Source organism: Pseudoliparis swirei, chromosome 22 (assembly GCF_029220125.1).
Source record: "Pseudoliparis swirei isolate HS2019 ecotype Mariana Trench chromosome 22, NWPU_hadal_v1, whole genome shotgun sequence".
Classification (NCBI taxonomy): domain Eukaryota; kingdom Metazoa; phylum Chordata; class Actinopteri; order Perciformes; family Liparidae; genus Pseudoliparis; species Pseudoliparis swirei.
The window spans coordinates 14500092-14525637 of record NC_079409.1 but is presented as its reverse complement, the minus strand read 5'-3'; the positions used below and the strand labels follow the sequence as shown (position 1 = coordinate 14525637).

Sequence of the window (25546 nt, the reverse complement as noted above, 5' to 3'; positions counted from 1 at the left end):
AGCTCCGCTATCACACTATCCTTTAGGAGGCAGAACAGTAGAAACTCCTCTGACCATCACGAGGATCTCACTGCAAACATATACAATTTAATTCAAACACTTACGACAAAGTAACACGAATGTTGAGCTTCATAAAGAAAGATGTCTTGTTGCAGACTTAAAGTAATTAAAGCAGAAATGCTTGCAGTCCACCAAGCGAGCAGACGGCCACACGTGAATGACTTGAAACATGACACGTCTTCTTTTTTTAAGTAAGGAGCAAATAATCCTGTCAACAAGCATCGACTCCTCCTCCGTCACATTTAAAATCATATCTCTTTCCACTTTAATCAGGAATATATTTTTCAAGAGCTTTTTAGACGCAAGATTTATATTTAATATTTTGTATTAATCTGTATTCTAACGTGTCCGTTATGCATATCAGCACTCGTCCCTCTGCGTTACTTATCTACTGCATCACTCTATTCACTGCTGTCTGACTTTTCCACAAATGATGGCCAGTAAGTTTGTTTCAACAAGGTTTTATTCTCATATAAAAACGTTCATGCAGCTACACAATAAATTGAATGTCTATGTTTCACTTTATTTTAGCTGAGCATTTATATTACTGCTACACATGTTTTATATCGCTAGAAAAATAACACACTCTTCTTTAGCATAATACTGCAGGCATAATTGCACAGTTGAATATATTATAGGCGGATTGAGTCAACCAACTCTTCGTCGTGCAAGTTTGTTCATCACTTCACGTGTTCGTATGTTCAGCGTGAGACGAGACTGCTCTCCATCAGCATCGCTTCCTAAACATACTTAATGCCCTGGTCCTCCTCCGGCTCTTCCTGCTCCATCTCCAGCCCCAACGCGCTGTGGCGAATCATCTGCCACCCGGCCAGTGACCTCCTGTGGTTTTTAGGTCTGAGCTTGGGGGTTCCTGAGTTGGACCTCTTCGTTGTCTCCGTCTTCTCCAATCCCTCCTTCTCCTCGAAAGCCTTGACGTAACGCCGCATCTTTTGCAACATCGGGTCATTTCTGTCCTCAACCCTGCAAAGAGTGACACAGTTGCTTTAAGGGAAATACTCTCACTACTCTTAAGCTTTCATTATTATGCTTACAAGGGAGCTCTTGTTACATCCTTAAGTTAGAGGACTCAAGAGACAAGCAGCAGAAGATATACTAACTTTTTGTCCCCTGAGACACCGACATTTCCCATAATGCAGCTCAATACCGTCTCCTGTTGGACTTTCCTACGTTGCCTCGTAAATACTCTCATGCAGACCTTTCATTATTGTGTTAATGACTTCGGAAAGCAGAGATATCCTCTGTTATTATCTGATTTATTTACTCAGACTTCAAAAAACTCCACAGAAGACATTTATGATGAGTAGTAAACTAATAAATACACCTGGTGCGGTGCCTCTTTGATATGCCTTTTGATAAACCACATAATAGAGCATGTGTTTGGCTGTAGTGGTGCGTCTGTGGGTGGAGGAGGTGAGATTATAATAGATCTGTGAGAGTGAGAGTTGAGTTTCTTACTCACAGCACAACAGGACTTGTGGTGCATTACAGACTCATAATGTTGTGGTCAGTGGACAAACTACTCGCTCTATGATTATTTTGAGCGAAAATAGAAAGGCTAAAAAAAAAGTCTTACGTGATAATGTTAATGGACAATGTTACTTGTGTATTTGTTATTCATATTTGAGGTATTTTAATGTAAGAGGGTTTTTGGTGAGTTTAAAGGCTTTGAAAGCCTTTTATTTGTAATCTTCTCATATATATCACATCTTTTGTACCAAAGTTCAAACAATTTTGGTTATTTTTTATATGCAAGTTTTCTGGAAGCATTTCTGACTACACTGCATGGTTTTAAGTGGACAGAACTCAATTAAGAAAACTCCTTATAATCAACTCAGACTACACTGACACAGTCTTGATGAAGTTGAGCTCATTTTGAGTGTTAATATCTTAATAAATGAAAACAAAGTATCACTCCTGGCAAAAAAAATACCTTTTTGATCAGGAAATACATTTTCAGACACTTTATTGAGCTTGTGTTGTTTCTGTTCCTGCAGGGTTGTCTCACCTCAGATACCAGCGTTCCCTCAGACCGTAGCTGAGCCCACACACCCCGAGTCGAGGCCACAAGCAGCGGGGCAGCCTCCTCTCCAGCATCAACGTTGTGGCTACCACCTGCACAACACCATTACCGCTGTTAACCACGGCACAGCAATGCATGGTGGGATGTTTCTAAGTCTATATCTGTTGTGTGTATTACCTGAGTCGTCCAGAGCTCGTCTCTCTCCTGGGCCACCCTCCAGTGTGTGTCACTCATCATAGCTATCAGTAGGTTTAGCAGGAGGATGTAGGAGACCACGGAGAAGGTGCAGTGCAGCACATGGACGATCGGGGGAGTCGCGATGGTGTGATCCACAGGCAGATCTATGAGGCCCACGCTGAGCTCAAACTGGGAGAAGAGGGTGATGGGGAAGGAGCGATATGCAGGAATGGAGTCAGGCTCCTGGGTCATATACACCATCCACAGGGCTGGAGAAAAGTATGTAGGAGAGTAGAAAAGTCATCTCACTTCTTATATTTCAAGCTTTGAGAGGTTTTAATACTTGTGCATGTCACCCAGAATATACTCACAGGTGGAAAAACCAATGAGCACAATGAAACTCAGCCACATAAACTTAGTCAGGTCTCCAAATATAATCTAGGGGGAAATGAGAAACACGGTCGGTCAGTCTGCCAACACAAACAGATGAACCTCAAAAACCAAAACAACATCCATCTGCTTCAAAAACATTTTGGTACAGGTGCGTGTGTGTGTGTGTGTGTGTGTGTGTGTGGAACAAACAGCTATTTCCTCATGACTCACAAGCTCTTACAGCATGCACCACGGTGTGTGAGTCCTACCTTCTGGATCATGATGACATAAGGGCCGAGCATTTCAAAACCCCGGGCGAAGAACATGACGTTGCACCAGCCGAGAACTAAACACACTGCCATCACCACAGCCTCCCCCTGCACCTCGCAGACCCTGAACACACACAGCAGCACCACCAGGCATGCGTAGCTGATACTGGTAAAAACAACAACAGACAGGTTAAAGGGTCTTTCTGGACAGTGGGCTTTATTACTGGGCTAAGATGTGTTTTCTACTCACAGGATAACGTGGAACGGGCCTCCCAGTGCTGTTTGGCCGAAATAGCGCTTTGCCCCCACTCTTAGTATATCAGGGATCTGGTGGAAGAGCGAGTACATGAGGATGTGGCAGTGCAATATATACATATTTATACAGAATGTAAATAAGATGAAGCATGTTTCATAAAGTCACCTCCAGCAACAGGATGACAAAAGCTCCCAGGATGCTGATGATCTCGCCCGCCAGCCGCAGGTTGTCGTTATGTGTCACATAACTCTCCTGAGAACAGATGCTATTATTAGACCGGGTGTCACATGCAGGTGCACAGTCGGACATTTACACAGGTACACAATACACATGATAACAGATAAGGTCCAACTATAAGCTCGAGGGTCTTTTTCGTAGTTTTTGTGTGTCATTCTATCATAGAATTACTTCATCTTTGTCATTATGATGGGATATTTATGCAACAGTAAAAAGGAAAGAACAGCTCATTGAAAAGTAACAAAAACACACAGATTCTTATATTCAGATAATCAAACAGTGAAGAAAGCACACTTGAAAATATTGCATTCAATTTCTGCCATAAATGCCTTACACGGTACCTTTAATCAAAGTAGTGACACTTAAGTTTAACGATACAATTACAAGTCTTTTTTTCACATTTTTATTGAAGTATCAAAGAATAATCATTACATCGTTAAGATAGATGTTTAAATATATTTCATAGACGTCATACAATCTATATACAGCTAAATTAAAGTAAAGTAGGAAAGTATAGTTGTAAAATGAATATACTACATTATATTCCTCCACTGATCATGGTTGTGTCTATTTCCAATAAATGATCATGTATGTGGTCACACTAAAATGTGACGTGTATGTATCTACACACCTGGAGGGTTTTCTGGACCCGGATAGTTTTGTCCATGTCTGACTGCGTGTAGTTCTCCGGAGCGTCCTTCAGAGGGCGGTACGCACAACACAGTGTGAAGGTCCCGATGTACAGCAGGTACAGTAACAGCAGCAGCCTGACACAAGGAGAGAGAAACAACACTCTGTAAAACCAGACTGGTAACGTGTACTGTTCAGATATTTCACTTTGGATATGAAGCTGTACCTGAAGTAATGTTTTCCATACAAGTTCCACTTCAGACTAACCAGCTGCCTCACAGGGGTCACTTCCAGTATCCTTCTAGCCTGGAGAACAACACAACATTACATTTCTTCACATGACATCATCAGTGTTATTTCTCAGCAAACATACGTTGCATCTTGTCTGGTACCTCTCTCTGGGGACTGCCCACGATGAGCTCCATCACTGACATGTCGTCGGCCCAGGAATCGATCTCCGTCAGGTCGTACAGGTTAGAGGTCAGAGGGCCCAGGCTCCACTGGACCACACGCCTTTTATTAACCAGGTGCTGGAACGCCTGAGAAAAACACAGGGAAGCTCAGCGGTGAGGATTATACAAATAATCTGCTCCACCTTTCATGTTGGGTTTTCACCCTGTGAGCCCCCCCCCCTCAGGCTTCATATCACTCACAACAACGTTTCCCTCTTTGGCAGCCATTTTAAAGGGTGTGAGGCCTCGGTAGTTGGGCACCATGTCCAGCGGCACTGACTGGTCCAGCTCCACATCGCGTGTCATAATCAGGTCAATGGCCTGGCACGCAATCGTCTTGTTGGGCTGCAGAACCAATATGTGAAGCACGGTGTTTCCTAGACAGAAAACAGCAGGAGGCAGAAAGAGTGCAGACAAGAAGAGAGGACAGGAGGCTGTTAATGATCTGAATGTCAGACGCTAAAGTAATCCTGGACTCTTCGCCAGCTCTCTTATGAGAGGAGGTCTTTCGTACCACGGTAGTCCTGGACCCTGGTGCTGGCCCCGGCGTCGATTACCATGGAGATAATCTCCTCATTCCCGGCACACGCAGCAAAAGACAGGATGTGCTCACCTGTTGACCAAATGCACATTTTGAAAAACAGCGTCATTTGTATTTGTCACAAAACATGAACACGTCCATGTTTGTTGCCTCAAGCATCTTTAGGGGCCACGTGGGGCTCCAGCCCATGACCCCTCTTCCTGTAAGCACGCCGACTGACCGTAGTATATGAGCCCCCCTATCCTCTTCCTGAAGTAGAGGCCGGTGACTCGAGGTGTAGCCGCGTCGCCCCCCCGACCGATCAGGTGATGAACCAGGTTGATGTTCTGATTCACGACAGCGATGTGGAGAGCAGTCACACCTGAGAAGAGGGAGAGCTCCGTCAGTCCGCTGTGAAAGAACTGCTCTCCTCCACCTGTGAGCTCAGCTGTGGTGAGTCAAGTCATTTCCTTGAGGAAACTATACTGCACCACAGTAAAGCTGTCAGATAAGCATAACAAGTACATATTGTACTTTGAAATGTAATGTAATAAAAGTATAAAATAGCATAAAACATAATTAAAGCATAACATTTGACTTGTGTCCAGTACTTCAGTAAGTTACCTCGTGTCCTAACAACATGTCTTCATCAAATGTCATTTATGTATTACTCTCTTAAAGTTAAAAGTTGTAAATGTATACTTATATTGTTTATTTGTGAGATGCTTTTGTAAATAATTCACAATTTGTATATTCAAACTTTTACTATGAAGTGGGGGTATTTGCTGTTTTACTTCTTACTTTCTGTCCTGTAATAACTTATCATATCTGCACTTTCAGAAATGTGATAAATGCCTCTTGTGAGATCGATTGTTTTTTTAAGGCCTAAACCAAAAAACTAATTTTACCTATAAATAATCCATCATACATTTTAAATGCAACAATTCACGTCAAATGTTTCTTCATTTAAAAATATTCCTTTTTATTCTGAAAAAAATCAAATGCAGAACGCATCTACATTTGTATTAATGTCATTCAAATCACACATAACTGACTGGGTTTAACTTCCCTCAACCATTTTCTTTATCTTTTTCTTCATCTCTAATATCTCATCTGAGTCTGTCCATAAACCTCACCATAAATCTGAGTAGTTTACTTGTCTGACATAGCATGCTGTGTGTTTGTGCTCATTTCTGTGACCGTGAGTTTCTGTGTCTGGACCTTGGAAGAGCTCGGACGTCATGGGCTCGTTGATGAGTTCAGGAGCTCCGTCCATCAGAGCCACAGCAGCTTCCAGGTTGTCGGTCATCACGGCAACATGGAGCGCGGTCTCCCCGAGAGCTCCTGGGAGACACGATCACAGTTTCACAAACTACAACTGACACCGAACTACTCTGAGATAACAACGGCCACAGCTCAGTCTCACCTCTCTCAAAGATGTTCGTGGATGGACAACTCAGCAGTTTCTTGATGCAGCCAACGCTGTTCTTCTTAGCCGCATAGAAGAGAGGAATGTCATTTATGCTGGAAAAAGACAGAAGAAAACATGTTCAGTATTCAAACACCTTCATGGGATACACTGTGACATCATCTAATGTATTGTTGGAAACAGAGGAAAGAGGTATCGGTTATGAGCTTTGTACAATTTGGTGTGTAGTAGAAACGTCTCATCCAACATCTCGTTCCATCCTTTCTTGTTCTGAAGGCGAAACCTCAGCTGGCTCCACCAATGGTTGAGCTCGCTCGGAGCAGATCTGGCCAGAGACGGAGACATTGACAAATGTTTTTCGCCTGGAAGAGACAAATGAAGTGTGAGGCGAGGACACAGAGAGAGAAGCACTGAATACAAGAATAAAATACCAATGAAATAAAGTGCATTAGACAGCCATCATTCAGACCTCAACAGGGATCGTTTACAATACAAAATAACAACAAGTGTCTCAAGCTCACCCTTAAACAATGAAAGTGCCACTCCTCAGCTTCTGGTGATCCTCAATCATAACACTCTGTCAAAAGTAGAAACTACACCTGTAAAATGTCCCTGAGGAGAAGTGAAATCCTTGAGGCATCATCGTTATATATGAGCCCAGCCGTGAGGAGGGAGGAGACATGCGGAGGGCTTGAGAATGAATGGGTGGAGAGGAAGGATGAGTGAACAGCAGACAGGTGAGACAGAGAGAGTGATGCGGTAATGAGCAGGTACACTTTCACCGCGGGTCAGGAATCCCACAGGGAAAGTCACGCTTTAAAATCCAACTCCTTCATCACGCTGATCTGAAGTTGGTGGCTGTATTCTGTCACCTTAAAGGTGAAGTGAAGATGGGCCAGTCCCTAATCACGGTATATCTCCCGGTTACCACCAGGCCGGTCTGCATTCCACCAGCACTGAAACCTGCATGGCCACTATGCAACATCATGACAGTCAACACGTTGCTTTAGTGAACCGTTGAAACAAACCTGTCGGGAACCTGCAAGCTTGTTTGTCTGAATGTGGGTTTGTAATTTAAACCTGATTAAAGTCCAAGTTGCATTATTCTTGATGTTCTATTAGAGACTAGAAGCTTCCTGGTAAAACATGTGTGAACAAACACACACACCAAACGTGTTTCTTAATAATGATTTAACATTGATGTGTCAACAGGAAGGATCAAAAACACGGTAATTGCCACATTACATCAGAGCATAATGATCATCTGGAGGTCAGAAACATCGTGTCACTTTTCCTCCAAAGGCAGAAAACAAAGCTCAAGCTGCATTGAATGTTGTTTGGTGAAATTATCATTATTCATTCCAGTATGAGTGGATTTGTCTAAAAAGGCGACTCGCAGACGTAATTCACATGTGAATTATTTGTAAACTGCTGATTCAGTCAACTTGTACAACATCTCTGGTTATTTGGGTTGTCGTGCTGCAGCTGTTTTGCTGCTCCATTTATAGCTCATGACTAGCAGGCTGGTCAGCCGCAGGTTAAACGGGGTTTAGTAAGACTCCATAGGAGGCCCTGATGATGGCTGCCCGTGTGGCCGTCATTTAGTGTTGTGGAGATAATAGCTGTTTACCAGACGGGGAGCACCATCCTTAAGGAGCGTCATAAAGACCGGTGGTTACCACTCTGTTAATGTCTTTATAAAGAAACAATAACGCCATAAAAACATGATTTTGCGGTTGTGTCTGTCTCGTGTTTCTATACGGAGGGACCAGCAGCTCTTTCACAACACCGTGTTAATATGAGTCGGGACACCACAGCAAACAATTATTATAGACGTCTACATCCATGACCGTCGACCGGTGCTCCTATTCAGAGTGACTTAACACAATAGAGCTCAACAATCATGATTACAACAACAGCATCACACACCATAGCTTCAACACAGTCATCATTTATACATCTTTAGCTCTTTCTTGAAAACAAACTTGAACTAAACTCCGAAACGTTCAATACTTTGAATGTTTCACCATTTTTCCTTTTGCACATTAAAAGTCCGATTTAATTGGATTCTGTGACGCAAGGCAATGATATCAAATGGAAAATTCCACATGATTGATGATCATATTCTCTACAATTCAGCATGAGATATTCTCAGTCGTGAAATAAGGATTATTTATTCAAGTCTGGAATTGAGTCCATAAAGTAACATAACAATCTGACACTGAGACAATGAGAGGACAGCTGGAGGCAGTGGATAGCTCACAGTGGCATCAGGCTGGCACAGTGTTGTGTAAGCGGTCGTGCTATCGGTCCAGATCTGCTGCGATACCAGCGACACATGTGGGAACCCAGCGTCTGCTCTTAGACTCCTGCTGACGCCGGTGGATCTCAGGCTCAGATTTGAATCAAACCTGCTTATCTGTGCAACCTGAAACATGCAGAGCTCACGCTTTGACAGGTGAAGGTGACATCAGTTCAGCAAGGTGAATGTATCGCTCTATTTTAAATTGGCATTAAAGTTAGAACTAGCTTTTAAGTCAAGATATATCTCATGCACACTTCTTCTCCCCAAAGGGGGTAGGCTGGCGTGGATGGATATGGGGGCCTTGCATGACTTGATGGTTTTAACTTGGTGCACCTGTTTATAGAAACATCTCAGTATAGGTTTATGAATCATTGTCTGTTAAAAAATATCCATTAGTATAAGACCCAACTCCAACATGTTAATGCAAGTCTCTCATATTTTCCACTTTATCATCGTTTTCGAGAAGCACAATATATAAACTTTGGTCCAGACTGAAATATGTCAACATTCTCCTGAAGATTAATCCTAAAGATTTGGGGATCGCTTTTAATTTTGCCCCCATCATCGGGTCAGAATTTATATATGACAAATTTCCCCTTGGGGATTAATAAAGTACATATCTATTTGTCCAACATTTAGATTTCTGATTAAACACCTGCTCTAGTGGCGAGGCCATGAGCTGCAGATGCTTTGTGTTTATTGGTGAAGAGCAAACGTCAGCGTGCGAAGAAGCCGAACAGAGACGATGAAGAAGATGAACACCATACCTGCTAAACACCACCAGGTTATCGTTCTCAATGTGAACACGTCTTCTTCAACAGCTTCTTCCCTGCCAGTCAGACTGATGGCAAAACAGAACTATTGAAAAATGTGTTCTATCTAAGAAAAATTTGCAAGACTCCAATCTGTGCAATATCCCCACATAACCTCCCCCCCCCCCCCATCTCAACATGTGCACTATCCCCATATAACTGTCCCCTTTCCCCTCTTTCTTTTCACAAGCTAGGAACAGCACTCAGCACTAGCCTATGTATGTATCTATTAACCTCTGCCCTCTCCTTTTTTTATGTTGATATCCTGTTTTTTAAAAACTGTACCTAATACTGTATATTCTACCACCTTATATATAGTGTGTTTTCATGTTTTTTCCTATATTATCGTGTGTTTGTATCCTGAGAGAGCCCTGCAGAACAATTCCAATGTGTCTGAACTGTTGGTTTGGGCATAAATGGCAAATAAAAAACCTTGAACCTTGAACCTTGATCGCGTGAGCACGCACACATTCAGGATCAAAACACCACTGTGTCTAAGTATCTTATCCTCTGAGCAGCATGGCTGTAGACTTGTAGTCATGTTCATGTTATTGATACGTAACAAAAGTCTGACACCGGTCAGCGTGAGGGCTGCTGCCCCTCCGTGATGAGGCCAACTTGTACAACTCAGCTACAACACAGCTGGTGTTCATGATGTTCTCTTCATAAATCACATTTTCATATCATTTGTTCTCAAATAGACTAAAATATTCCTTTTATTTTGGACTTGAGTGGCTGGTAAAACATTAGGTTTGATTAGAATAGATAGGACACAAAATAAGAGGCATAAAGCAAATAGAATATTAAATAAAATCATATCATTTATTTTACAAATTTGCACAACTTTCTGTAAACACAGCAAATAATGTGTGTAGCCTGACACACTTCTCTCTCCCTCACAAGCACACACACACAGCCTAATTTACAGCAAACACACACATGCGCGCGCACACACACACACACACACACACAAAGCATTTTGCCTCCTTCCTTCAAGTGTAAATCAGATCCGATTTAGTCCGTCTTCCCCATTTCACACATTCACAAAGTTTCAATGACTTCAGTGACTTTAACCTAGAAATCCAACAAAAAAAGAGGTGAAGTGTGAAATGTACACATACAGGTGGTGCAGTTCTTTTCCGTCGTCGTCTCAGATGAACGATTGTCTTTGCAGCTGAGGTGAAGGTTGTCGTATTACAGTCCGTGAGCTCTGATGTCGTGAGAGTGGGAATTGTCCAAAACGGGATCTCAAACCAACCCTGAATATGTATTTTAGGGAGAAAAACATGGCCTGCAGTGTTTAACATTATTTATTTGTGTGTTTCACCACTCTATGGCAGTGATCCACATCTAACCTCGAGGTTTTCAGGACTGATTCTGGTGGTTTATGGCATTTAGCTGGAACAATTGAACTGACTGTACATTGTTCTAGGAACAGATGGTGAGACCTTACAGGCAAACCATCGGCTGCTGGCCACGACACTGTTTTCTTTTGTGCTAACAATTTTTAGCGTTTGGCATTTGAAGTAGAGACGAAGTGACACAATTTTACAAACAACTACAAAATATTAGAAAAAGGCTTTGATTGTCTTGTCGCAATTCTTTGTGTGGAGGGATCTCCGTAAGTACGCCAACAAAAAAGATTGAAATAGTTTTTGTACTCAATAAGGGCGGGGACATTGAAAAGTGTCATGGCGGGACAGTAGAGGAAGAGAAGGTGAGAGGTAGGGTTGCAGATATCAATAAAGTGAAATATAGTGGAAAACAACGAGGAGTCTTTAAAGTCCTCCTTCTCCTCCTCAGCAACTCCCAAACCTGACGTTGTCCTGGACTGCAGCTCCCAGAGTGCATCTCTCCTGTTATTTGTCGCGATTGACTGTCAGGAAGTCCGGTCGTCTGGTTGTCGGTGTATAGAAGAGGAGACGGAGCGGCACGCGATGCTTCTCCTCAAACAAAAGATGATTCTCTTTTTGTTTTGGCTTAAATGTGCTCCATCAAAAACGAGTGAAACCAGACTCAACACGCAGAGGAATGTGAAAACCACAGAGATCTGTGGCTCAGGTTGGACTGGAGGTGAAGTTCACACCTCCACCTGCCCCTGCGTCAGATAGGCTCGGAGCTGCTGGGCAGCACTGACGATCTTCCTCTGGTGTCCCAGCAGCGTCACCCCGAGCTTCTGGACATCACTGAAAAAGAGAGCAGATGAAGTTTAGTTCAACACTTCAGCTCGTTGTTGTCCGGGCTGATATTCTAAGGTTCACCGGGGGGTTTGCATAATGACCTGCAGCAGCTGACCGACAGCTTCCATCAATACTTTGGCCTCTTTTATAGATCTATTAAAATCTAATTCATTTTTCCTGCTATTCAATTTGTTTTAGTTGCAGTGAACAAATATATAGACACAACATTTGCATCTTCGTTCCCATTTCTCACACGTCTGAGACTTTTCCTCTGCACACATAAACATTATGTCTCTCAAATATTTGGTTGCAAATTTGTTCAAATCCACTGGTGTTCAGGAGAACTCCTTTTCCAAGATACTCCATCCCCCTGACAGGTGTGGCACATTAATATGCTGAGCTTTGCACTGGTCACAATAAGAGGCCACTTAAAAAAGTTAATCGCATAGCACAAGTATGTCCAGGTGTAACCACGGCCACGGACCAGGTGTAGCCACGGACCAGCTGTAGCCACACCGCCACACACCAGGTGTAGCCTCGGCCACTCAGCACTCACGGCCGGCTGCTTCACCTGCAGGCTCACCAGGACGGCTGATGAAACTGTTGCTTTTCTAAACCATTTCAGCAGAAACTGACAGAAAGCTCTTCTGTGAGCTCGTCTTCCTCAACAGGGTCGTGACCTCACTGCAGTCCAAGGTCATGACGGACGTGAGAGGGTAAATGCTCCCCTGGATGCATCCCGTGTGACCATCAATGCACATCTGTAGCCCTTGTGATGGGAAATCCATAGTTATAACTTATGAGTGCCTACTAAATGTCTTTTTTTGCACCGTAGTCGGCCAATCATCAGGCTCACCTGTTATCATTATTATCAATTACTTACCTAACAAACTAAAAAAATAAAACCAAGACATATGTATATGAAAAACAAAAACAAACAAATCCACTGATCCCTGATCTTCTGAGGAACACCGAACGATGCGTCTGAAAGCTTCAGAAATGGAGTATTTGGACCTTGTATTTTCTTATTCAGTGTATTTTTGCGGTTTACATTTCTTTGGCTCATCTTTTATTCAATTCGTGAAAGTATAGCGATTGTTGAGTATGAAGGTTGCCGCTCGACCTTGGAAAACAATGGAGTTTTCTTATCTGTCACGAGCGAGAAAGAGAGCCATGAGCCATGATAAGTGATAAGAAAATACATCTTGGTTGTACCTGCCAGGAAACAACTCTGGACCAAAACTAAAGGCTCCCTGAAGGGTAGAAAACCGATTTAAATCTTTGGATATACTTAGAGAATGGTCGGCAGAGACATACAATGTAAATGCCTTTCAATAATAAATAAAAGCACCAGTCCACTTTCTTGAACTGAACCATAATAACCATCTGGACTCACTCCATGCTGAGCCGGCTGACTCTGTCCAACGTGTCCAGGTTTGCCTGATCAAACTCATCCTGATATCTCTCCATCCTCAGAGCCTTCAGCCAATCACTGACCGTGGACACTGCCGTTAGGTCTGTGGGCGTGGGGCTGAGCAGCGGCTGAGAGCAGCTTCTGTAAGAAGGGGAAATGTCAATAAAGAGGAAATGACAATCCATAAATATAGCAGATTGTTCATCACCGGCCGCCTCTGATATGTTTCGCTCAAGCATTTGCCAGAAGCTGGTGTCTCACCGAGTTGGCTCCGCCTTGAGGGAGGCAGGGTGCCTGATGAGCCGGTCCAAGGAGGAGAGGAGCGAGTCGAAGCCTGGCCGGTCCCCGCGATCCACCTGCCAGCACTGCAGCATCAGAGAGTGGAGGGCGGAGGGGCAGTTGGGGGGGGCGGGGAGGCGGTACTGGTCTGCTACCGCCTTCATCACCTGCAGAGAAATCAGACGTGAGCAGATGGTGTGAGGAGACGTGTGTAATGGCCTTACATTAAAGGTCACAGACCACTAAGGGCCTGTTCAGAGTGACGAAGAGAAAATTATGCAAATGCCGGCTGCTTGGCATTTTGTCGGCACTTAAATGTCTCTGTTAAATCAGGAGGGGGATGGTGGTAAAGCACAAAGGGATTTAAAAGCACAGCTTTTATGCACCGGTATTATTCATACAATATGCTCAGCCAAAAAGCGTCATAAGTAGATGTTGTTTGTCACATTGTGCTTTAATTATTTAATCATTGTCTGATTGGCTTTCAACATTATCCGCTACAGCGAAATTAAAGCAGTATGTTGTACCGATACAATACATACGCGAGAATAAAATCATACATTGGAATTTTGCATTGTTTAATACTTCTTTACTTTTGATAGCATGCTATTGAACGCCACACTTTAATGTTTTTGCATTATTTGTGTATCACTTTATGCCGTTATATAATAGCTACAACAAATTGAGGGGAGAGATGGATCGGGACATGAAAGTCTCCGGCTGGACGCACATTGTGGACGTTGCAGCTCATGGCTGGTGCCACCAGGGCGCCTCGGGACTATTAACGGCATGCTATTCCACTATCGTAGTTACACTCGCACTTAAGCACATGATTTGAGTGCATTCCCATCACTAATTGTTTATGACTTCCTCTGCTCAGGCATCCTCCTCCTACATACTCACTTCTTGATTGCTCATGTCCCAGTATGGACGCTCCCCATAAGACATCACTTCCCACATCAGTATGCCGAAGCTCCAGGCGTCACTCGCTGAGCTGAACTTTCGATGCTGAAAGGATTCTGGGGCCGTCCACCGGACAGGAATCTTACTGCCCTGATGGAGGACCGAGGCAGACAGTGAGTTAAAGTTACACTGGAAGCACAAAAAACCCTGCATCCTCCAATACGTACCAACGAGGCAGTGTATGTGGGTATGTTGTGGTCCAGGCCCCTCATGAGTCGGGACAGGCCGAAGTCAGACACCTTACAGACCAGGTTGGAGTTGACCAACACGTTCCGTGCAGCCAGGTCCCGGTGGACAAAGTTTCTCTCAGCGAGGTAACGCATCCCCGCACCGACTCCTCTGAGCATCCCGATAAGCTGGAGGACGCTGAACTGGCCCTCGTTCTCCTGAAAGGGGCAGAGGGGCGAGAGATGTTTTGGTTTACAGAGAAACAGTAAAAAGCAACGTGCCAACGCCGGAGACAGTGTGTCGATGTCTCACCTTGAGGAAGGAGTCCAGAGGCCCGTTCTCCATGAACTCAGTGACGATCCTCTCTGGGGCGGTATGAGTGATCACACCCTCCAACTTTAGTACATTGGGGTGGTCAAACTGTCCCATGACCCCTGCCTCATTGAGGAACAGCCCCCTCTCTCTGTCGGATGCCCCCCAGCGTATAGACTTCACCGCCACCAGCACCTCCCTGCGACCCAGCGGACGGTAGCGGCCCCGAGAAACCTCCCCAAACTGGGCTGGAAGGGAGAGAAGGTGGAACAGATTACACTCTGTTGATAATTATCACGACAGTACGGTTTAAAAGAAAGGCGAGAGTCACGCCTACCTGCACCAATCACGTCCTCGATCTTCAGATGAGTGGGGTCGATCTCAAGGGCGAACTCTTTGACGGCCTCACTGGGGTCATCGTAGGTGGACGGGTCCACGTAATACTTAACGCCACCTGGAGTTAAAAGGCCATTTAAACATGTGTATTTTCTTGATATAAGGTTGGGATGATCTGTTACGGTGTTATTCTACACTATGAAAGATAGAAAATAAAAATGTTTTAACTTTATTTGAAATTAATAATTATGCTCTACACTTCTTAACCCTTGTGTTGCCTTCGGGTCATTTTGACTCGAATCAATATTACACCCTCCCCCCGCCTATGGGTCATTTTGACCCGATTCAATGTTTTACCCTCCTGTTACCTTTATATTTACTAACATATTTTACCCTTTGGGTTCAATTTGACGCCAGCAATTAAAACCTCCAGAAAATTATTAGAATTAATATTGTTTTCCAAGTTTAAGTGTGAGGCACTTTATGTTTGTTTGTTGACTACCGAAAGAACACCGACATTAAACATTGAATGGGGTCAAATTAATCCGAAGGCGGGGGGAGGGTGGAATATTGATTCGGGTCAAAATGACCCGAAGGCAACACAAGGGTTAAACATCCATTGGTTCAAATATATATTAAACAAACGAAAAGACACAACATTAATTAAAACTTTCTTAGTCATGACTTCAAATCATATACAAATATTTAATATATATGCATAAAGAAAACAGCTTACTTAATAGTCAATAAATAAAAAAATTATTAATAAAAAAACTAATTGCATTAAAATAAAGGTGTTCACCTCGGTTACTGATGTACTTCTGGAGTCGGTCGCTGTAAGGACTCTCTCTCCTCTTTCTGCAAACCAAATGCATGAGTGTGCATGTGATTAACACATTTACATTTACATTTGACATTTGCCTATGCATATGAAATCTGCCTGATCATGTGAATGGATCAACAACCCACCTGCGAAATACCACCACCACCACAATCGCTGCCACCACCAGCAGAAATGCTGCTCCACCCATCACGGAGCCAACGAGCAGAGGAAGTCGATTCTGGATCTGCAGAGAATGTTCCTCTGTGGGAGCGAACGAGAGAACACCATCAGCACGTGTCACTGAGACTTTATATTAAGTAATGTGCCGTTGGAACATTATTATTAGCCATTTTATTTTCACTGACAGGAGAATCTGTACTCCATATCACACTTTACTATAGAATAGCATACAATAAGAAACTGAACTTTACTTTGAACTTCTTCTCTTTAAAGTAATGTCTGAGGCTTACTGGAAAGCCATATTGATATTTAGATTATTCTGGTGAAATAAAACAGATTGAATTGAACTGAGCGATGGTCTCGTCACTTTTTAGACAGCATCATCGGAAAAGAAGAGTCAGTTTGTATTTTCATCGTGTACTTCAGTAATGAATAGTACATAAAAGAACTATTTTTCTACCGCATATTTCTGCCATGTTCCCTAAGATCATTATGCAATAAATCATTCAGAACGTATTACCAGCAACTAGTTGAACGCGCTGTCCCGACATTTCATCTTCCTTTAATAAAAGATGTTTTCCTGTACATTATTAACCCTCCTGTTACCTTTACATTTACTAACATATTTTACCCTCGGGGTCAATTTGACCCCAGCAATTAAAACCTCCAGAAAATTATTAGAATTAATATTGTTTCCCAAGTTTAAGTGTGAGGGACTTTATGTTTGTTTGTTGACTACCTAAATATCCCTTTACATATATAAAACAGTTGATATTTCTTATATGTTTGACACAGTGAAAAACAGCCTGGGGTCAAATTGACCCCAAGGAACACCGACATTAAACATTGAATGGGGTCAAATTGACCCGAAAGGTAACAGGAGGGTTAAGGCCTCCTCCCCATAATATGGTTCGTTCCACCGGTTCAGTTGTGTGTGATTGCAGTAATGCACTCTGACTAACATGGAGGTCACATGTACGACAGCACAGCGGCGTACCCAGAGGCAGCGTGGTGAAGTAGATGGTGCTGCTGTAGGGGCCGAAGCCACGCTCGTTTCGAGCTCGGATCTGGAAGGCGTAGATGGACCCGGGGATCAGAGAGTTGATGGTCGCCGTGTTGGTCTCACTGTACACGCTCGCTGCTGTGTCCACATCTGAACCCTGAGCAATACAGAATAAGTATAAATCTAAATATATATATGTATGTATATATACATACATATATATATATATATATATATATATATATATAAGAATATGTTGCCGGGACTCGGACTATTACTCCACTATTACCTTGTCATAGTATCTCAGCTGGTACTCCATGATGTCTCCGTTGGGCCGGTCCGGCTGAGGCCACGAGAGAGTGATGGAGTCTGGGGCTCGGCTCAGCTGGTGCATCATGGGAACTGTGCTGGGAACTGTGGTAGAGAATAGATGACTGATGTTTGAGCTAGAATTAAGTTTCTCCTGAGGGACGTGAGGATCGATCGTTTAACCCCGTCATCTTACAACAATAAAACAGTTATGTCATGTTAAAGTCATCGTGACCACGAGGGGGCGATGTTAAAGAACTTGTGCATGAAAGAAGAGTGGATGTTTTAATGGAGCGCCATGCAGGATCCAGTTACAGTCAGTGCTGGCCCGCCATGCCAGTGAGGGGACTTTCCGACATTCCTTGAACATTTAATTAATACTCAGACACAAGCAGGTTTTCTTTACATCAGTTAGGCTCACGGAGACTTTGAGTCTTGATCAGTATTTTTGGAAAATCACATAACAGTATACTTTGTCTGCACAATGGCCCTGTCTCCTCTCCTCTCCTCTCCTCTTCTCTCTAGTCCACTTTCATCTCTTTTTCTGTCTTTTTGTCTTCCAATCTCTCATTTATCCCTTTCTCTCTTCACAGTGACTATAATGGGATCTGACAGGATATTGTAACCTCGAGGAACCTCCTGTCTAAAGAGCAGGAAGAGAAAAGATGGAGCGGAGAGAGAGAGAGAGACACACACACACATACACACAAACACATACACACACACACACACACACAGAGCCACACTGTATCTACACAAACATCATCATCAGAGCGTTTCTTCTCTTTCATCTCATCTTTTTCATCCTCCCTGTCCGGCGCTCACCTGACTGGCTCGTAGTGAAATTGATGCTTGTGTATCGAGCTGGAAAAGGACTCAGAGCTGACACCTCATTCATGGCTTGCACCTGTCAATAAGGAGAACACACAGATGTGACAGAAAGCCTTTTTTCTATTCACTTTTATGACATGCTTGTTTGAGAAAGAAAGCCTCACACATGCAGCTGTGTTGGTCAGTCAACAAACACCAGGACATGAAGAATATCTGCCCGTTATGAATAGGAAATGAGCTATGATTTAGTTAAGTTTGCCTAAGCTAAATAAAACATGTTACAGTGTATTTGGAGCTTATTGAATAATGTGGCACAGAGGGCCGGCCTCCTTTTTGGCTCCAGGTAATCATCAATTTCTGTATCTCATTTTAAAGAAAGGGAACATTTTACAGTGTTGTGGATCCTTGAATCATTCACAAAAGGTTCTTGAAGAAGCATCCAGCTGTCATTGATTCAGTCCAAACATTGTTACTGTAAAACCAACTCTGGAGACGGTTTTAGACCATCTACATCACAGGTGTCAAACACAAGGCCCGCGGGCCGAATGCGGCCCACCACGTCATTTTATGCGGCCCCTGACGGCTTGAAAGACATATGATCACCTTTATATCCTGTGCTTTTATTTTGAAGGTTTCAAATTAAATGGATTTGTGTTATAATATTAGAGAAATGTTCATGTGTACAATATTTCCACTCTTGAATAAACAATAATCAAATGCAAAGAGAGTTATCTCACAGTATGTTCGGGAGTAGTTTATACAGTGCTTCAGTTACACCGGCCCTTTAAGATGCTGATGCTGACGTGGCCCACGGTGAGGATGAGTTTGACGCCCCTGTTCTACATCTACATGGTGATGAGGGAGAGAGTGTTGTGCCTTTAACTTGCACAGTACCTGTATGAGGTACGTGACTCTGGTCAGCAGATTGTTGAGGGTAACCTTGGTTTGTTTCAGGTTCGTCTGGGAGGGGCTGAAGGTGACACCCTCTCCACACCAGGAGCACGCCGCTGGGTTGGTGAAGGTGGCTGAGGGGCAGATGCGACACACCACTCCGTACCACACTTCACCGCGGCCTCCCATGTCCACTGGAGGGCGCCACCTTAAGGACACTCCACCATCGGCGCTCTCATACTCCCAGGACAGAGAGACCGGAGCAGATGGAGGAGCTGGGGAGAAGAGAGAAGGATCGAGGTTCGACATACATCATGTAAGCAGCGGACACTTAGGTGGAACAACCTGCTAAAATGTGTAAGATATGAAAGAAGCTGCTTCCTGGCAAAGACATTGAACCCAGTTAAGCAATGGAAAGCAAAACTAAGTTTGGCCGTGACATAATTGAAGTGAGCAGAGAAACTGAATACTTCTGCTGATGGTAAAAACATGGTTCTGTGCATCTCCGTTCTCACAGTCTGAGTACATGACAATCACCAATGAGGCCCCTTGAACACCTCCCAGAGAGCCCGGCATCAACAAACAAACCAACAAAGCTCACTTGTGCAGGCAGAAGAGTTGGCATCACTGGCTGTCCGGTAGAATCCGCTGCGACATTCACACACACTCGAGCCCTCTTGGCTGGTTCTGCTGTTGGAGGGACACACGGAGCAGGGGATGGAGCCCGCGAGGGACTTGAAGTAGCCCACCGGACAAGCTGCAGGGGGACATCGAGAGACACAGGGTGGGGGCTGAGCTTCATTCTGAGTTTACAATCAAATACATAAAGTGTTCATTTCAAAGGGCTTTTCACTCAACGTGACAACAGCACCACTGTTCTCTGGAAGCTATCGTTCCCAAGGAGGCTTGTCGTAGTGAAGCAGAGCCTCGGGCAGCGCAGCAGGCCGAGATGTTCGCTTCCCAGCCGCGTGAGTCCGGGCGTCACGTCGGAGTCAGCCGGGTTCAAAGCTGTATGAAACTGTCGCCACTGAGTTGACTAACTACTGCGACAGTCTTATTTAATTTAAACTATGATATTTTAGAAAAAAATGAACAAATGTAAATGTTTGGTAATATTTTAACCAAACAGAAAACTGCCAGTAGATCTATTTACAGCTGAAACACGTACACAGCATCAGCATCAGAGGTTGAAAGTACATTTTGACCATATTGCTCATGTGTCATGAAATATGTCATGAAACTGAAGATGTAGAAAATGGAAAGTCTGAGGATCTACTTCCACGACATCCTGGTCAAAAGCTCAGGATCAAGCGAGTAAGAAGTGGACCTGCAGATAAGATTGTTTTGTCAACTATTGGTATTCAGGTTGGGTAATGATCAGAGATTAATTGATTAAGTGTGTATATAAAGAAGAACACATACTGGATAAATGAAGAGGAAATACTTGAGGCTTATCATTACCAAAAGAAACACTCCAAATGAACAACATATTTTCCATATCCTAGATTTAATTTCAAGTTCCACATGAAACAAATACTGTGACCTCACTATTTGACCACATGAACCGTTCAAATCTCATATACCACAAACAAAGCATCGGTTTGATCTTGGCGTGTGGTTCCCTGGAGACAAAAGTTCCTCCTGCTGTTTGTTGTTGGTCGTGTCTTTCAGAGGAAGCAGCAAAACCACAGCGACAGATCAAAAGGACGACACTGACCCTGGACATCGGTTTGAGAGACGGACTTCTTCGCCCCTCGCGCAGAGTAACTGTTTGTACACTAAATACTAGAAACAGCTAGCTGAGCAACTGTGTGTCATCTAAACTCGGGTTTTGTCCAAGCTTAGACGGACTAGTAAGTATTTGTTACATTTGGACAGAGCCAGGAGAGCTTTCCCCGTGTTTCCAGACTTTGTGCTAAGCCAAGCTCACAGCTGCTGCTGCAGCCTCACAATTAATGGACAGATTTGAGAGCGGGATAAATCTTCTCAGCTCACTCTCCAATAGAAAGCGAATGAGCATTGCCCCTAAAGATGTGGCAGGATTTTCTTCAAAAATACCAACATTTATTTTCACCAAATCCCATGATAGTCACGGTAGAATATGTGTAATTGAGTATACAACTTTATACAGTAATAATTAATTGTACGATCTTCCACAAATCAAGTGAGATTAAAATATAAAATACATTTAAGTTCAAAGCATGTATTTCTCATTTCTCTACTCCCCCTCTGTCTCTTTCTCTCTCACACACACACACACACACACACTTTTAACTGAACTGATGTGCTTTGCAGGGGTAAATCTGTGAAATGTGTCAGTTGTAAATGTCAGAAGCAGCCGGACAGCTGAGCACTCACACACTTCATGCCGCTGAGTGCTGAGCAGAAGAGGAGAACATTGAGGGTTGTGCCTCCAGGTTGGTCTGCTGCCATTTTCACTGTGTGAAGGCCGAAAGCAGAGGCAGCGCCAGGTTGCATCGCTCAGAAGGAGCTCCCTTTGACTGCGGGCGAAGTGTCGAGTGTGTTTGTGTTCACAGGCCTTCTTGTGTCTTCGAGTGTGTAAATGGCCCACCTGATAACACCTGACCAACGGCTTAAAAGAAGGATTCTCTCATATATTTTTAAACACAGGGATGGAGGAGAGAGGACGCCTGTGTGCTCTTTATCCTCAGCAGGAATGAACCCCTCACCTTGTTTACATAACCTTGTCCAGAACAATTTATCAGATGTGACACCGTGTATGTGTCAGTGGATGCATGTGTGTATCCTAGATGGTGTCCGGGAGAAGACGATAAGAAGTGAAAGAGGGTGAAGAATAAACGGATAAAAGGCTTTCTGTGTTCTCACTTGTCTCAGAGAGCTGCCTTTGCTTTCAAACAGGTGTGAAAGGGAAAGAAAAAGAGAGATGCGGAGAAGTAAAAGGATGTTGACAGATCAGAGAGGGAGAGGGAACTAGAAAAGGGGAAGACGTGAACAGAGAGAAGGACGGCCAAGGACGGTTGAAGGATGAAAACAAGGGAATTATGTTTATGAGCGACAGATGATGGGTGAACAATGAGGAAACATAGGGGGAAAGAGGTAAAGAAGAGAGAGAAATATCCTCCTTCCTACATCTTTTATGTCCAGGCTGCACATTACCAAACGTGTTCCCGTACGGCTCTGACACGAAACATGACTTTGCTACTCAGCCTCTTATCGGCGTTACGAGCTGCTGCTGCTGCCCCCCCCCCCCCGATTACAGCAGCCAATGAGAGTGCAAATCATCTGCCCTCTTGCCTGATGTGCAACCCCCATCCCCCCACTGCCGGCTGCACCCATCCATCTCCCAGCTATAAAGTAGACAAGCCATGGCCATAAAGGCCGAGACACAGATTCCTTTACATCAGTGGTCGCCAACCCGTCGATCGCGATCGACCGGTCGATCTCGGAGACGTTCCCTGTCGATCTCCAAAATAAAATGAAAATAAATTCAAAAACACATTGTTCCTTGTTTTAGAACATTTTCTGAAGTGTCTTCTGAAATGTTTTCTTTCTGACTGGAAGATTGACGTCAGAAAAGATCTCCGCCTGATTCATGAACGCCTGAAAACGGGTTCGCTTACACAGCCGTGTTCTCAGCTGTGCACCCAGAAAGAGGGGAACGTACCACGACAGGTGGGGCGCAGGGGGAAATGCAGAGAGACCTTTATTGATCACAAGCTCGCCTCAAAGTACACCGACATAAAACTAAGTCATCAATAAATATATGTTGAAATGCCTGTACCTTCGTGTACATGTTTACGCTAAGGCATTAACAGGTTACGCCTGCGCGTGCGCGACAGCCGAGATTCTTGGCGACTTGCCAGGTCTTACCTCCGTGAGTTGGGCTTTTCTGCTGTTGTCCTTCAAAACAAAAGCTCAACATTGAGCTTTTTTCTTGTCCATAGAGCAATCTGGTTTACTTGAAAGTGATTGCAATTGCATTTATACTATTATTTGAAAAGGGACAGATGCAGGAGTCACAAATGGTGATTCTCATATTTATTATTATGAAAATTCTTTAAATCTGAGGATGTCTGTAGAGCTGATGTGAACGTAATCACCAACGGTCTGAGTTCAGAACCAATCCCAGATGAGAAAACTTTCATGAATACCAATTTTGCCCCGAAAAACTCGTCAGTGAAGTTGAGAAAATCACCAAATCAAAGACAAGGAGCTGGATTACTGACAGACAGCTGACAGACGGCCTCAGACTGGCTGTCTGTGATTATGAACTAACTACAAGCTCACAGGCAGAGTTCAGTCACAGCCATCACTCTGACTGGAGTCACATGACGTGATGGCATTATGATGAGAGCTGAACTTACATGAGTTGCACTGACGGATCATGTTGTCAGTGTTGTGCTGTAATTGGATTGGATTTAATTTATTGTCATTGCTAGAGTACAGGTACAGAAGCAACGAAATGTAAATAAATACAACATTTATATTGGTAGTTCATCCAGCTGTTCATTGCAAATGTGTTTTTTCTTGTTCATATTGTGTGCGGTTAACAAATATTTTACTTGTTATATTACACTTAAATTCTGTGTACCTGGTCACATCAATTTGAACGCTGGACCAAAATGACAATTAGGCCAAATAAAAAGTCATAAGTCCAGTCTGGACAGTCGTTTTCTCTCAACGCCTCAATAGGTAGATCTTGTCGTCATGAAGGCGGAGGTCAGGGATCTTGGGCTCAAAAAGGTTGGTGACCACTGCTTTACATTGTACATCAGTAACTCTGGAAAGTCACAGCCAGGGTTGGTGATACTGTCGTGTGACAGGAACACTGACATCTAGAGGATATACTTTTGAAATCACAAATAAGAGCTGAACTGATCACTCGATTCAGTGATTTCACCATTGTCAGAAATTTTACATGGAACTAATAATTGTTTTAGCTAATATCTAGCTGCAGCTCCAGCTTCTCATCAGTGGAGTTTGGCCCCTTTTTATGTTTTATATCATCTTAAACTAAATATCTTTGGGTTTTGGGCAAAAAACAAGCGCTTTGTCATGCTCAGCTCTGAGAAATATAGATCTGAAAATCTGAAAATAATTATAATTTACTGCTGACAACTGGAGTCAAATTATTTGCAGGCAGCCAATGTAGCAAGCAGCAAGACTAAGAAGTATTCCAGGGATGACAAGTAAAGAACAACAGAATGAGAAAAATAACAAGAAGAAAATAACAAAAGCAAAGCGATAGATAGATACATGGATAGAGAATGAGATGTGGATAGGATGATCTCAGAAAGGATGCAAACAAAATGAAATCCTGTTAGGAGAAAAAACAAGTATCTCTGAGTAGAGGACCAGAAATAGAAAAAAGTAATGAGGGGAGTAATTTGACGTCAACATAATACTTTGGTTTGTGGATTGCTGACCCAATTTCTCTTTTTCTCCCCGTTTCATCCGTTCATTCCCTCGTTTGGCTCCCATCATAATCTCTCCCTCCCTCCCTCTCCCTCTATCTCCTTCCATCTCTCCCTCCCTCCCTCCCTCTGTCGGGGACACAAACACACATAAGCTCGGTCACAGATGCGACCACACAACAGGAGAGATGAGCACACATGGTTCCAACTGTAAATGTCTCCATCCATTATGTTCTCTCCATCCATTATGTTCTCTCCATCCATTATGTTCTCTACATTCGATGGGTCAGTGCAGACAGAAACAACCCACACATACACTCATTTGATTTCCATAGAAGCTCCATCAGCACACAGGCATATATGTAAAAGCAGCAATGCTTTGACTTTCTCATATCCCAGCAGCAGTGAGAGGGAAGTCTGGCTCAGTGGCTGCCTCGCGACCCGACCCCGGATTAAGCGGATGAAAATGTATGGATGGATATACAATCAGCTCTTTACGGATCGTGAACTATCCTGTAGCTAAAAATAGTAGGTGGGCTTTATTTAAAGTCCCTGTCCTGCAGATATATACAAAAATACTGCACAATAATACATTCAACGGCATGTTCTAGAAATATCCTACAAAACAACAAAAGTAAAAAGAGACATTTGTTATTTCCCTCTGGAAGTTGAGGGAGGCAGCACGTCTCTGAAAGGCATCATGGGAGAGAGAAACTACGTGGGCAAAAATGACATTTCCATTGGAAGGAGAATACAAGACACTTTTGTGATTATCATTTTCAGTGTATTTACTTTCTTTTTCTTTTGTGCTTTTGTCCTGCTGACGTTTGATGAGCACATTATTCTCCTTTTTAATTTAATAAATTGCTTATTCCCATGTGGAGCAGTCGCGGTGTGACAT

General features: G+C 43.4%; 2 protein-coding genes across 3 annotated transcripts in view; both read right to left on the bottom strand.

The window, feature by feature from the left end:
* Window positions 1-639: 639 nt before the first annotated feature.
* Window positions 640-6788, bottom strand: trpv6 (transient receptor potential cation channel, subfamily V, member 6). Its single transcript, XM_056445072.1, has 16 exons — window positions 6658-6788; window positions 6441-6538; window positions 6236-6358; window positions 5256-5396; window positions 5009-5107; window positions 4696-4871; window positions 4435-4581; window positions 4269-4348; window positions 4044-4179; window positions 3341-3427; window positions 3170-3246; window positions 2920-3085; window positions 2650-2716; window positions 2279-2547; window positions 2087-2193; window positions 640-1041 (listed from the first exon to the last, which is right to left on the bottom strand). Exons 1-16 carry the CDS (start codon window positions 6786-6788, stop codon window positions 801-803), a joined length of 2145 nt encoding a protein of 714 aa, XP_056301047.1. The 3' UTR covers window positions 640-800.
* Window positions 6789-10358: 3570 nt separating this feature from the next.
* ephb6 (eph receptor B6) overlaps window positions 10359-25546 on the bottom strand; it is a 38036-nt gene continuing 22848 nt past the window's right edge. Inside the window, exons 4-17 of one of the 2 annotated variants that reach the window (XM_056445051.1) lie at window positions 19851-20006; window positions 19253-19524; window positions 18353-18434; window positions 17508-17632; window positions 17213-17375; window positions 16182-16296; window positions 16015-16070; window positions 15214-15330; window positions 14877-15124; window positions 14564-14782; window positions 14337-14486; window positions 13416-13600; window positions 13137-13295; window positions 10359-11746 (exon numbers count right to left, since the gene is read on the bottom strand). In XM_056445051.1, coding sequence (XP_056301026.1) covers window positions 11641-11746; window positions 13137-13295; window positions 13416-13600; window positions 14337-14486; window positions 14564-14782; window positions 14877-15124; window positions 15214-15330; window positions 16015-16070; window positions 16182-16296; window positions 17213-17375; window positions 17508-17632; window positions 18353-18434; window positions 19253-19524; window positions 19851-20006 — 2153 coding nt within the window. In that variant the 3' untranslated portion in view covers window positions 10359-11640. Of the gene's footprint in view, window positions 11747-13132; window positions 13296-13415; window positions 13601-14336; window positions 14487-14563; window positions 14783-14876; window positions 15125-15213; window positions 15331-16014; window positions 16071-16181; window positions 16297-17212; window positions 17376-17507; window positions 17633-18352; window positions 18435-19252; window positions 19525-19850; window positions 20007-25546 lie in introns of those variants that run through there. The other variant, XM_056445050.1, reaches the window with a different exon arrangement.